The sequence below is a fragment of the Gopherus evgoodei genome, chromosome 11, assembly GCF_007399415.2.
Source record: "Gopherus evgoodei ecotype Sinaloan lineage chromosome 11, rGopEvg1_v1.p, whole genome shotgun sequence".
Taxonomy (NCBI): domain Eukaryota; kingdom Metazoa; phylum Chordata; order Testudines; family Testudinidae; genus Gopherus; species Gopherus evgoodei.
The window spans coordinates 39,713,194-39,728,058 of record NC_044332.1 but is presented as its reverse complement, the minus strand read 5'-3'; the positions used below and the strand labels follow the sequence as shown (position 1 = coordinate 39,728,058).

At 39.2% G+C, this 14,865-nt stretch overlaps 1 protein-coding gene across 3 annotated transcripts in view; it reads left to right on the top strand.

Annotated features, from left to right (window-relative positions):
• Nucleotides 1-14,865, top strand: part of MAP3K20 (mitogen-activated protein kinase kinase kinase 20) — a 124,274-nt gene that overhangs the window by 87,736 nt on the left and 21,673 nt on the right. For 2 of the 3 annotated variants that reach the window (XM_030580398.1, XM_030580399.1), the window contains exons 12-15: nucleotides 8,243-8,287; nucleotides 9,265-9,295; nucleotides 9,383-9,522; nucleotides 11,671-11,733. In XM_030580398.1, the coding sequence (XP_030436258.1) occupies nucleotides 8,243-8,287; nucleotides 9,265-9,295; nucleotides 9,383-9,522; nucleotides 11,671-11,733 (279 nt within the window). Of the gene's footprint in view, nucleotides 1-1,102; nucleotides 6,068-8,242; nucleotides 8,288-9,264; nucleotides 9,296-9,382; nucleotides 9,523-11,670; nucleotides 11,734-14,865 lie in introns of those variants that run through there. The other variant, XM_030580400.1, reaches the window with a different exon arrangement.

Below are 14,865 nucleotides of genomic sequence, written 5' to 3'. Positions count from 1 at the left end.
TGATTTAATGGTTCCCCATGGGTTCCACCCCATTTTAATAATTTTCCCAGTAACAAATTGTGAGCAGAAAACAGACTGAGCAGTTGTGATTAGGTTAAGCAAGATGTCTGGAAAGCAATGCAAACTTAGTTTGGAAAACAGCTTTGGAAATAAAAGCCATTTCAGCAGTACAGAAACAACATAACATGCTGTTAATTTTGAATCCAACACCAGAGCTCTTGCTCACTGTGGAGAGCAGGTATGTCACAGAAGTTACTAGCTTGGCCTCCTTGAAGAGGCATTAATCGTGATTTAGCTCCAGAGGACATTTTTCATTCTGTTGGAAAAAAATGGTAGTAACAACCTAGGTCAGGATAATGCCCTGATGTGTAGGTGGAGATTAAATCCGCAATGCCTTGTATTGCAGAGTATACAGAAACGCATCAAATGTAGGTTTATAGAAGCAATTTATTAATAGTCCAGAACTAGAGACCTGCTCTTACTTCCATTGAAGTTGGTAAAAATTTTGTCTCTGACTTTAATGGTGGTAGGATTGGTCTATAACCCTCCTTTTGATTGTGACCTCAAAAATGGTGAACAAAAGGGTAATTCAATCTGTCTAGATCTACATACACATTACTGCTGTGGTATCTTCTGACCTCTGGATAAAAACATTTCACTCTGCACCAGGGTCTTGTCTGGGTTCTTTAACCCTAAGTTGATTTATTGTTCAATTCTGAATACTAAAATTAAGCAACTCAATCGAGACATGGCTCTGCTTGTACCCAGATTCCTGTGTGTAAAGTCCACATGGGTTAGAGACATGTTGTAAATTATGTTGTATGGTACAAAATGAGAGATTAAAAAGTTGGAACTTACTTTCAACATGAAAGGTGGGCTACCTGTGGTCCTTTGCACACTGTTTGGTGGTGATTTTGCTCTTTCATTTTAAAAAAATTTAAGCCAAGTCTGTTTTAATGAATTCTTACTTGAGCTCCATGTTTTGATTCACTAATCATTTTGCTTTCTGTTTATTGCTAACTAATCTGGTAGTGTCTTTTTTGCCTTGAATTGAATTGGTTCTAACTTTCCTTTTTACTCTGTCCTTTCCTCCTTTAAATAGCTTTTCTTACCTATTGGTGCAAGAATGTCTCAGGAGTCTTACTTTGAAACTAAAACAGAGGAATCAAACAGTGCAGAGATGTCATGTCAGATCACAGCAACAAGTAACGGGGAGGTAGCTGGCATGAACCAAAGTCTGCAGGCCTTGATGATGAAGGGCTTTGGGGGTATCTTCTCTATGAACCAAGCAGGATCTGTCCTGCATTCTGGAATGCAGATAAACATGCAAGCCAAAAAGAATTCTTCTAAAACCACCTCTATGAGAAAGGGGAAGAAAATCAACATGGCTGTGGGTTTCAGAGAATTTGACTGGTCAGATGATGATGATGATGATGATGATTTTGATGATACAAGTGATTCTAGTGAATAAAATTAGAAAACTAATTAAGTCTAAAATTGGTTTCTAGCAAATAAAAGTAATAAAGTTTCAGAAAAATCATCCTGTCATTTTGGTCTGTTTTAAATCCTGTAAGAGAAACAAAAGCAAAAACACTACATTTTTCTAGGCCAGTCATATTTGTATGTTAAAAATATATCTTGTTGGTTTTAAAATTGTGTTGACCTATTTTTGCTTTGCTGAAATTTGGAACAAAAATTTCAAAACAAATTGAGGTTTTTAAAACCCCAAAAATATAGCTGCAGCTCACATTTATGCTGTAATATTTGGTGTCTGATTACAGAAAATTCTGTGGCTGAATATGTTTACAATCTGACAACAGTGGAGGAATTTAAACACCTATTTTACTTAAACATACATCCATTACTTTTCTTTTGTTTTTGTAGTTTTCTTTACCTGTTTTATTGTTGATCATATGAATATATTTGTGTTTCCATGTGGGCTTTTCCTATACAATCCATTCTTTCTGACTGCTACAGTGAAGTTATTTTGCTAAATTTGTGATTTCTCAATCATTTTCAAGGCAATATCCTGTGATATCATAAATAAATTACTAAGAAGGCCAAGCAGGGTTGAGAAAAATAAAGCCCGTTCAAACACACAGTTTAAGAACCAGCAACTGAATACAGACAATCACTGGTAATAAATAGTTTGTATAAATGTTCTTTTCTCTCTTTCTCTTTAGTTTCTGAAATTCAGTCTTTAGTACAGTCACTTACAATAAAACCTCACCACCTAATTGCATTGTGGTAGTCTACAAGCTCACTGGTTTTCTGTTGCATTGGTGTAAATCCTGGAAATCTCATTAACTTTGATGGATTTACTCTGGATTTATACCGGTTTAGCTGAGAGCAAAATTGGTCTTAGGTTATTTACAGCAATTTTTTATTTTGCTGTAATTATTAAACCATTTATCACTGTCCTTCCCAGAACAGGGGGGAGAGAGAATTTGAGCCCTCCTAATGTGGCTTAAGCTAAATTCTCAGTGATGACATGAAGAATATTCTCTAAAGTTTAAATATCCATTTTTCTGCTGTGAAATCATTTAAAAATATTGCCACTGTTGTTATGATTCATTCTAAAATTGAGTCTATAAGTATCTGCTGCAGTAATTACCTGACAAACACTCTGCCCGGAGGAGTGAATGTATTTTCCTGATGAACTCTTTGGTGATGGCACAGAAAGAGAGAAAAAAGCAGATACATTCACACCTACAGGTGCAGAAGAAAGGCCCATTGTAAAACGTTTGCAAATAAAGAAGGGCAAAATTTTTTAAAGAAAAGGGTTACTTTCATGTTCAGTTGGATTTGAGGGGATAATTAAACTCCTAAGTGCCATGTGTTGATGGTGTTTCTCTCTTGAAAAATGGCGATTAGTGCTATTTAAATACCTTAGAAAGTAGAATCATTACATGATAGCAGGTCTGAAATTGGATCTCCAAGAGTTTGGAACATTATATTCTACTATTTATAAATAAGAGAAAAAGTTCTTGAGAAGTTTTAAAATTAGCTTTTCCAGGGTGACAAGGGCAATCTTTGAGATGCGAAAGGTAGCTAGCTTCCTCATTCCTCACTCAGTGCTTTCAACTATGCTTGAGTTCAACTGGAGCTAAAGATGCTCAGCACCTCACAAGATTGGGCCCTTAACTGTATGAAATGTATAGAATTTGAGCTAGGTTCCACCTCCTTGCTAGCAGGTTCAAGTCCATTGTCTTTGTGCTATCGGGGGCAATTTTTTCATGCTAGTAAAAATTTGTAATTTCAACACTGAACAGTGCAACATGTTCTTATTGGGATAATTTGCTGTATCTAGTCTAAGTGAAATTTGCTCCTACAAAATCAGTGGTAATAGCATTTTAGGAGCACTAAACAAAGTGACAGAGGGTGGGGAGAGGGACAGAGAATAGAAAAGGGGCAGCAAACAAGCTACTTCCAAATACAGATTTGTATTGTTTTTTAAGTCTGCACCTGCTAACAGCTACTGCAGCAACATTATTTTTATAACCACTGTACTACAGGCGGGAAAAATTGAAGGATTTTTATAATCTAATATGTGTCTATGTTAAACTACTGTACCATATTTCTAGTGTAGAGATGCACAGCTGTAACTGAAGTCAGAATTGAACTCAGTATGTTTAGAAATGCAAAAATAAAACTATCCCTTCTTAGCACTGATACTGATACTTTGCACTTTTAAAGCACCTAATAATCTCAATCCACTTTATACACATACGTGTGGATTTTAATTAAATGTGAAAATCCACTTCTTGATTTAAATCTTCGCCTAATAAAATATTCCAACACTACTCTATCACATCACTTTTTTGTTGAGGACAGATATTCTCATGCATCTCTCATTAAAGTGAATAGGAGTTATTTGAGCATAACAAATGGAATAATTTGGCATCTTATACACAGAGAACAGAGCTGGTAAAAAGAATTTAAATTTAATTTTTCAATGAAAAAGAAGGACAGCATTTTCATGAATTGTCTCTATTTTTTAGCCAACTCTAATAAAGATCTATTGAGAAATAAAGAAATAAAGAAAAAGTAGAAAGGTCCTAGAATTGTTGTAAAAGGAAGATCTACTAAGCTCAAGGCTTTTCCCAAACTTTCCTGTTGTGATTCCTTTAAAGTATGGTTATATTCAAAATAGTAGCTTTTTGAATGACATCTATTTTTTTTATTCTCCTATAATGACTGTCGTGCCAAACGTGTTCAGTTTATAAGTCACAAATAAATTGTGCTTTGACTGTCCAGCTATGTTGTTTTTGCCTCAAACGTCCTCAATATATTTTAATTTTGAAAGATTTTGGTTGATAGGTATGGAGGCAGAACAAAACCATTTTGATCTTCCACCCTTGATTTTGCTCTGCAGTGCTAGTAGGATTAAACTTGGTTTTTTAATCTATCAAGATGTCCAAACACCAAAGTGTCCACAATAGTTGCTAATAATAATTAACACTTAACATAGCATGTCATATGATCAAAATATTAACCAAAAGTTAACTAATGAATCCTCCCAGAGCCCTATGAGGCAGATAAGGTAAAGTGTTGTTATTCTATTTCACAGCTGGGGAAGCTGATATAGAGAAGTTAAAGGCCAAATCTGAACCTCTAGTTTTCACTCAATCATTATACTTAAACTAACACTGCTTTAGTGGGGTATATTTCCTGACCTGAGGAACTCAGAGTTTAGCCCTTTTATTTACCCAAAGCCACATAGTGAGCTGGGATTCGAACTCAGGACTTCCAGACTCCTAACGCAGTTCTCATTCTTTCAGACTTGGAAAAGTTGCAGGGAATAGATATGCTGAGTAAGACTATTTTAATGTAGTCACTTTTCTAACTGTAATAATACTAATGCTTTAGAATAGCAATTGTTTTGAGATCCAGTGCTTAGATCTGAGGACTTAGTTTCAGGGCTTATATCGTTTGTGGAGTGTTTGGGATAGCTTGATCAGCTTGGCTATATTTGTTAATTGTAATACTTGGACTTAGTCTTCTCTAGATGCTTGGGATTTTTGAGACATGAGATCTGAAGTAGCTCTTCGGCACATGGTCATGTTCTTGACTTGTTCATTTATCATTTGCAGTATTTTGTTAGAGTTTGATTTCATTTCATTATAGATCTTAAAGCAGTTATTCTAACTAATTATTGATACATTAATGATTTATATTGCTATCAGCAGCAGTAAATCCACAGCACACATAATAAAGCTAATAAGTAACTAACAAAGTTACTGTACATCTTTGGTAAGCTATTTCCTGTTTTTGCAATAAGGCATCTTTTACAGGTTTTTATTAACACCTCCAACTTGACAGAGGTTTAATTACAGGCCAATAGAGAATCCATTCTGTTCTTCCAACTTTCATGTAGCAAAATAGGCTCACAGGACATGCAGTAATTTTTACAGTCCTTAAAATGTACCAATAGAAATCTGGAGAGGAATGCATTTTTCCCCCGACTTCAACGTAGTGCACTCTATGAAGTCTGTATAGAGGTTTCTGGTGTGTGAAGATTTAGTTTCAGGACTGTAGCATCAACAACCTACATTAAACATTTTACGTTGTGTGCAAAATATTCTGCTGACTTTTAAAGTCAGATATAGTCCACTGCATTTTCTTGCTTTTGCACTCTTTAAAAAGTTTTTGTACTGAATACTAGGAAATGATTCTATTTATACTCCAAGTGTGAGCAAATGAAATTTGAATAGAAAATATTTTCACAGCGTTAGAAAACTTCATCCTTTCCTACTGAAATACTATGCTGAGAAAAACCTGTGCCAAAACTATTGTGGTGTAAACTGACTAGCTAATTTGTATGGAACATGCAGTGTTACACCCCCTTGTGGTAAGATTTTCAGTAGTCAGTTGTTTTCTTCACCGCACTTAACATGTGATGTCTTGCTTTGTTCACAGTATGGATTTGGTTTTCCAGTTTAAAAAAAAAATGTAATGTATTCAATTTTCTTAGTTGGTGTCATGAACTTGATTTTGATGTGAAGTTTTTTCCTTTGCTTCTCTTTGTTCCAAACTTCTATTTTGCAATAAACATTTTGACAGTAAATTTTTATGCTTCTGTGTTCTTGTGTAAACTGCTGCTGTTAAAGGGATTCCTCATTGCCTTCTTCTTTGATCTTTTTCATATTATGCAGGGTGTGGCATTTTCCCCTTTTTTCTCTTTATTTATTTGTTTGTAAATATATTTAACATTTCACATCACTAATTTTCCTCTCCTAAAAATGGGAATAATCTGGACAGTCACTGTGTGTAAGCAGGAATGGAATATTGACCTTGTGCAATGGTAGAATACACAATGAAATACAGCAAACTGTTGTACCCACGGTTCCCAATGGAAAGGAAAACACCAGCCCATTTGGAATTTAAGGGCAGTTATGTTGTTAATTATTTATTGCAAATATTGTGGGTCTCTGCCTTCACAAGGGTCATGATGGTTTGCCAGATCCTGCCCCACCTAGTTGCCAGCAATAGATGGACCCCTTCCACCCTACAACTCTCTCCGCCCCAATTCAACTGTCACTTCTTTTCTGGATTTTCCTGACTTGTAATTGGAACTTATGAAGCTTGGCCCACATGTGGAGAAGTTAGGGGGACGAGGGAAACTTACCTTTCCATGTGGCAGTGAAAGCCAGCTTCTCATCCCAGTGACCACTTAGCTCAGGCATCGTTGGCTTTGTCCATCTGAGGTGGCCATTTCTGTCCTGGAAGAGTTATGGCAGGAAGGGGTGGGCAGCGGGGCAGGTGTGAGGGAGGGTCAAGTGGTCATCACAGGGATGATCTGATAAAATGGTTTGTGGTGAGGAAGGAATTTTCCCTAGAAGCAGATTGGTCAATGCACTGGGGTGGGGGAGGGTTGCTTTCCTCTGTGCATCTTGTAGTGTTCAGCAGAGGCTGTAGTTCAGGACACAGGAAACAAGTGTAGGACAGTCATGAATCCATCAGTGGCAGTCTATATGGGAAGAGCAGAAAGTCTTGTCACTTGGGTGGAAGTCATTGTGGGAGGCACCTTGGCCTGTTGTCCCACAGTCTGCAGGGTCAGGAAAAGGAGGAGACTAATAGATAACTATTTGAACAGATGGAGTGGCTGCCATGCATAGGCACAAAGTCTTTCAGGTGTGAGGGAGGAATTCTGGAGAGGAGGAACTGAAACTGCCAAGAGGTTGGGCACTAGGATGCTTGTAGGCTTACATAGCCCACAATGTAAGGAGACCACAAAGACTGAGGGTTGACCAGTAAAATCTGAATTACAGTTTGGTAGCTGAGTAATTCAATAAATTTTCATCCAGAGTATGGTGGCAAGCGTTTGGGTGGTACTGTCAATTCAGATACATCTAATTAACAGGATACCAATGAGAAGAGACTATAGCTTAGAATAACCCATTCTTTAGTTGGTTAGATGAACGTTACTATCTCAGTGAGATCATTCACTGTGTCATCTTCTAACCATTCCTGGGTTTCATTGACACAGCCATCCCCTCATGTATCAAGTAGATCCTGGTCTGATCCCCTCATACTTGGAGGATCAGGATTCCCCTCTTCATGTAACAAAGCGTACCACATACATGGGGCTGTGGCATTCAGCTGTCTGTGAAGTGTCCCCTTCAGGTTTTGTTCCACAGCTCCCAAAAGGAATGATCATGCAGGTGTAGGCGATAACCAAAGGGTAAAAGGGGACAAACAACCTTGGACCTTAATCAGTAAGGAAGACTAGCTGCAGTGGCCCAGTCCCAAGTCAGTCGTGCTCTCCTTTTCATGCAGTGACTGCTTCATTCACTCTACAGAATATCTCCCTCCCAGCTGATATTGGGAAAAACCAAGACACACCTTTCACTACTGGAGTCAAGCAATAGTAAAAGTGATGGTGAAACACAAGGAAAAAGTGGTGGCTAGTGAGTCCCACTTGTGGGGATGCGGCTGGTGACAAAATTCCAAGACTGCTTTTGTTACTTAGTGATCTCCTGAGTAGTTTTGCCCCCTGGAGGTGTTGGGACTATTCCATCACTGCTGTAATATCACTGAAGCCTGAGGAATGCTACTTTGATGGCACTTTGTGCAGTAATCCATGGAATAATGAGGAAAGTCCTCATCACAACCAGGAGGCTTACGGCCTTAGCTGGAGAGGAGGTGCCAAATAAAATCAGCCACTGAAGTAAAATTAGTGGGAGACCTGATCGGACAAGAAGAGCAATATTACTCTTTTCAATTCATATTTCTCACACAGTTGCTGCCTTCCTTTGATATTTGCGCGTGGACCGAAGAAGATGTGGTAAGCATTTTGTACTAATTCAGTCAGCATTGTTTTGATGTAGCTATAAAAGAAAACTGATGCACATCATAGTAAATGAAATCTAGATTGTAGTAATTTGAGAAATCTCTCAACAAGATTCTAACACTGTATATTTTTAAAATTCCTGTTCCAAAAAAGATTTTAAAGTGACCCTATCCTGACAGAGGAAGTACTTTATTGCCTTGGTGAAATGGTCACATGCTCAGAGGCCTGTTAAAGCATTTGGCTTGGCAGTTTATCAGTATATGCCGCTGAATTGTCATAGGCATGAACCAAGAAACACTGAAGTGCTGTAAGAATGCATACCTCACCAGTGTCAGGAGAAAAAGAGGACAGCAAACATCATAGTCTCTTTACCCAATCCAAGAGGACAGGGATTCATTTTAAGTTAAGATTCTAAAAAGGGGGATGGGAAACCACTTTCATATAAAATACAAAATGTAATTGCTTTTAGGGGACTAGCTACGATACTAACTTTAGATCATATTTTGAACATTCGTTCAAGTTAATTGGTAAGCAAGAAATTTTAGATGTTTATCTCAAACACGTCAGTGTATTATAGCGGTTTTAATATCCCTCTTAGCAGTCTTCTGATACATAATGTATAACGTGGTCTTTTAACTAAAGGTTACTGAAGGACTAACTGAAAAGCCAATGCAAAGTAGTAATGGTCCGAGCTGCTGAACTCGTCCCATTTATAACACAACAAATTGCTAAATCTACATTAGGAGCAGTAGCAATTAAAAAGCAATAATAAACTGAGAAAATGGCTGCAAAGCAGAAGGGAAAGTATATATAATGGAGAAGTTTGATTCCCTTGTCCCACCACTAAAAAGACTTTTAATTTTTGTTTTAAAATTGAATTATGAGCATTACATTTTTTTGTGTTTTGAGGTTCTGTAACCTATACATTTTAATTGTGTGACCTTCAAAACTGTGTTTTTTTGTTTTTACAGTACTTTTGGCTGCACCAGCTTGTTGGAAAAGGTAAACTATACATTATAGCTCACAGATGCAACTTTTTTTTCCAGTGAAGAGCACTATGGATTTCTGTATAACCTTTCATATCTTAAGGTGATGCTTCTGGTGAGATGAATGTTTATGCCAACTTGTTTAAGGAAAATCATATCACTGGGAAACGGTTGCTTCTTATAGAAGAAGAAGATTTAAAGGATATGGGAATTCTTTCCAAAGGACATATCATTCATTTAAAGGTATCTTAACAACATGTCTTGATGATCACAATAGTAAATGTTGACAATGTAATGTAAATATCAGTGTAAATGTTGACAGAAATCATCAGTTTTATCCAGCATAAGAGAAGATCTAAAGCTAAGGCTGGAAAAACCTTTCTGAGAAAAATTCATACCCAGAACTTCTTGCAATAGGCACCAAAGCCAGGGGTGGCTCTAGGGATTTTGCCCCAAGTACAGCAGGCATGCCTGCGGGAGGTCCACCGAAGCCACGGGACCAGTGGACCCTCCACGGCACCGGCAGAGCGCCCCCTGCGGCTTGCCGCCCCAAGCACGCACTTGGCGTGCTGGGGCCTGGAGCCATCCGTAATCTAAGCAAACCTAAACACTTTCTGAGATGCCAAAAAGATTGGTAACCTTGAGGTTTTGATGCTTTGTTGGGTTTTTTTCCTCTCTTAAAAATACCCATGCTCCTCTGCATTTTTGGGTTTTGGCTGGGACAGGAATAGGAAATATTGCAAAAGACTCTTCTAATAGTATCTCCCACCTAAGTGAAACCTTTGGAAATCTTAGGACAGAACCTGTTCTTGCAAGACTTCCAGCCTAATCATAGAGATTTGGATAAACACCAAAAATTTATTTGAACTGAAATCTCTGAACATCTTGAGTTTCACCAATCATTTCTAATTTAAAACTGCTTTGTGTACCAAACACACTATTCTTGAACAATTTTAATTATACAGCTAATTGAGTGCTAGTGGGTAAGGCTCCTTTGCTGTCTGAGCTTTATTTCATCCACAAGTGATTGTATCGCTCTAATTATTTAATAGTTACACTGAATCCAGCAAAACCCTTGGCCAGAAAGTAGTAACAGACGTAGTAGTAATAATATTTACTTACTGTCACAGAACATGGCTTACATACCCATGGTTCTGCTCTGAAAAATGTCTTGAAAATGGCAATGTGGGCTTCCATTATGTCTGAGTGATTCTGTATACAATGTGCTCCATTTCCTAGTAAAAGAACGCTTTTTGTCTGATTGTCAGCCCTGAGAGTCACACTAGGTTATATCTATCTTTTGCATCAGCACAGTAAAGGCATTACAGTCCAAATTAATATCGCATTTCTGTGGGTTGCTCGCCATTGTTTCCAAGTAGTTCCATTAATGACATGTGTGATTGCCCTCCGCAGGGGTTGTTCAGGTGCAACTTATTAAAACTTGGTAAATAAATGAACGCAGAACACGGAATAGAGCAGCGGTTCCCAACTGGGGGTCTGCCAAGCATGGCTGCTCAGAGCCCCGAGCCCAGGTACCATGGGGCTGGAGCCCCTGGAGAAGCTGCCCCGTGGGGCTGAAGCCCTGAGCCCCCCCGCCCCATGGGGCTAAAGTCCCAAGCCGACTCCTCACTCCAAGCGTCAGAAGCCCCAAGCCCGCTTTGTTCTGCAGGGAAGAAGCTTCTCCCCACACATTGCAGCTGAAGCCCAAGCCACCTCCCCTCAAGCTGGGCCATGAAGTTTTTATAGCATGCTGGTGGGGCCCCCAAAAGGAAACGGTTTAGAACTCCTGGGATAGAGAATGCAGTTCTTGCTGAGTTGGTTCAGTGAGGCTAACAGGAATAAAAACCAGTACAAACCTATATATTTGTGATTGAGGGTATGTCTACACTGCAACTGGGAGTGTGCTTCCTAGTGCCCGTAGGCAGACATGCACTAGCTCTGCTTGAGCTAAGTGTGCTAAAACTTTCAATGTAGCCCAGCATAGCATGGGCGGCAGCTCAAGCTAGCCATCTGAGTGCAAGCCCACCTAGAACCCCTGGGTAGCTGCCGCCTATACTAACTCTGTCTATGCTGCTATTGCAGAGCTAGCACATGTCTGTCTATCCAGCCATGAAAGCACATGCCCAGCTGCAGTGTAGACATACCCTATATTAAGCAGATCTGACTCTGAATACTCGCAAGGGGGCAAATCTGCTGAGTAAGACGGTGACATTTTACAGTCCCTTTTAGAACAGAACTGTATATTAAGATTGGCTCCAGAGAACACTATACACCCTGAATGAGTTAGACACACACCCCTACGCACACACTGTGCTATTTTTCAGTCCTGCATTTACACTATTAGATCATGAGGAACTATTATCTAATTTGGGTTTGTTTGGTTTCTTACAGACTGCTATTGAGAAGTTAACTCATGATTACCTAAACATGTTTCATTTCCCACCATTAATTAAGGTAAGTGTGTATTTATTTATGTATTTATTTATTTAAAAGGTGCTACCTGTCTTGACACAATAAATGTACCCAGGCTGTGCTACTAGGCCTTACACTTAGTATAGAGTGCATATCTGCATTGTCACTATTTGTGACAGATTTTTGAGGTCAAGTTAGCGATGTGAGTGTTCATATCAGAACGAGTAACATCACAACAGCACACCCTCTCAATGAGGTTCAAAGAATTAATACAACAGCAGGATGCCTTGCAGGTTAACGTATGATGGTAATATCATAAGGCCAGATTGTGACCCCCTTACTTGTATGGGTGAGCAGTTACTCCCATCAGTAATCCACTGAAATCATGTTAGTAACTACTTATTGTTGTGAGCAAAGTAGTCCCAATCCAGACCATAATGAGCACATCATTCCTTACTCTGTTGTCCTACAGGAGAAAATAATTATGTACTATACTAGCCATTCTTTTGTTTCCTTTTTAAGCCCTCTGCATGCTAAACATACATCTTTTGGGTCTTGTGGTATCAGCAACAACAGGTAGGACACCAGCAAAGATAGACCTGGTCTACCCCTCCTCCTGGGTCCTTCCTTTGGAGTTGAGATATAAAGACTCAACTGACTTGTAGAGCTTACCATGAAACCCAAGGTGGGGGAGGTAATTTCTTTTATTGAACCAACATCTATTGGTGAAAGGGACAAGCTTTAGGAATTGTGGTAAAAAACTCTCTCTCTCATGAACAGAAGTTGTTCTAATAAAAGATATTACCTCACCCATCTTGTCTCTCTAATTTCCTGCGACCAATATGGCTACAACTACACTGCAAACATCAAAACAAAGGAATTCTGTCAGCTACTCAGAGAGTACTAGACCCCAGAGGATTCAGTTGCTTTTATTGCAGTGGGACCCACTTAAAATAAAGTCCATCGTACTGTCAAAGGAAAATCCATAATTGTTTACTGCATTACAGATTTCAAGCCTTAATTCCAGTTACAATGGACTGTTGCTCAAAATGACATTGTTCTGTGAAATAACAGCTTCATGTGGAGCTGAAGGTGCTCAACACCTCACAGGAGCTGGCCCTGTAATAGGCTGCTAGTGTATATAGTGTAACACAAGCTAATGTGTGAGTTCTGGTATGTATACCGAAGATAGCAGACTGTGAAGAGCTACAAAGAGATCTCACAAAACTGGGTGACTGGGCAACAAAATGGCAGATGAAATTCAATGTTGATAAATGCAAAGTAATGCACATTGGAAAACATAATCCCAACTATACATATAAAATGATGGGGTCTAAATTAGCTGTTGCCACTCCAGAAAGAGATCTTGGGGTCATTGTGGATAGTTCTCTGGAAACATCCACTCAATGTGCCGTGGCAGTCAAAAAAGCAAACAGAATGTTGGGAATCATTAAGAAAGGGGTAGATAATAAGACAGAAAATATCTATATAAATCCATGGTACACCCACATCTTGAGTACTGCATGGAGATGTGGTTGCCCCATCTCAAAAAAGATATATTGGAATTGGAAAAGGTTCAGAAAAGGGCAACAAAAATGATTAGGGGTATGGAACAGCTTCCGTATGAGGAGAGATTAATAAGACTAGCTTGGAAAAGAGATAAGTAAGAGAGGATGTGATTGAGGTCTATAAAATCATGACTGGTTTTGAGAAAGTAAATAAGGAAGTGTTATTTACTCCTCATAGCACAAGAACTAGGGATTTCCAAATGAAATTAATATGCAGCAGGTTTAAAACAAACAAAAGCAAGCATTTCTTCTCCCAGTGCACAGTCAACCTGTGAAACTCTTTTCCAGATGATGTTGTGAAGGCCAAGACTATACCAGGGTTCAAAAAAAGAACTAGATAAAATTAGCATAGAACTGGAAGGGACCTTGAGAGGTCATCTAGTCCTTTCCCCTGCACTCATAGCAGGACTAAGTATTATCCGGACCAAGGATCAGCAACTTTTGGCACACGGCCCATCTTGGAAATCCACTGGTGGGCCGGGACGATTTGTTTACCTGCAGCGTCCGCAGGTTCGGCCAATTGCAACTCCCACTGTTCCAGGCCAATTGGGGCTGCGGGAAGTGGTACAGGGATGTGCTGGCCACCACTTCCCACAGCCCACATTGGCCTGGAACGGCAAACCACAGCCAGTGAGAGCTACGATTGGCCAAACCTGCAGACGCTGCAGGTAAACAAGTGCTCCAGACACAGTGCTCCAGCTGAGGCCAATCAGCGCAGAGTAGAGCACAAGAATTACTTCTCATGTCTTGCTGACAACAGTCCTGCTAATACATCTGAGAATGATGTTTGCTTTTTTTGCAACAGTGTTACACTGTTGACTCATATTTAGCTTGTGGTCCACTATGACCCCCCAGATCCCTCTCTGCAGTACTCCTTCCTAGGCAGTCATTTCCCATTTTGTATATGTGTGCAACTGATTGTTCCTCCCTAAGTGGAGTACTTTGCATTTGTCCTTATTGAATTTCATCCTATCTACTTCAGACCATTTCTCCAGTTTGTCCAGATCATTTTGAATTACAATCCTATCCTCCAAAGCACTTGCAAACCCTCCCAGCTTGGTATCATCTGCAATCTTTATAAGTGTACTCTGTGTGCCATTATCTAAATCATTGATGAAGATATTGAACAGAACTGGACCCAGAACTGATCCCTGTGGGACCCCACTCATTATGTCCTTCTAGCATGACTGTGAACAACTGATAAATATTCTCTGGGAGCAGTTTTCCAACCTGTTTTGCACACACCTTATAGTAGCTCCATCTAGGTTGCATTTCCCTAGTTGTTTATGAGAAGGTCATGCAGACAGTATCATAAGCTTTACTACAGTCAAGATATGCCACATCTACCACTTCCCCCCCATCCACAAGACTTGTTACCATGTCAAAGAAAGCTATCAGGTTGGTTTGACATGATTTGTTCTTGACAAATCCATGCTGACTGTTACTTAACACCTTATTATCTTCTAGGGGTGTTTGCAAATGGATTGCTTAATTATTTTGCTCCATTATCTTTCTTAGTACAGAAGTTAAGCTGAATGGTCTGTAAATTCCCTGGGCAGTCCTTATTTCCCTTTTTATAGGTGGGCACTATATTTGCCCTTTTCCA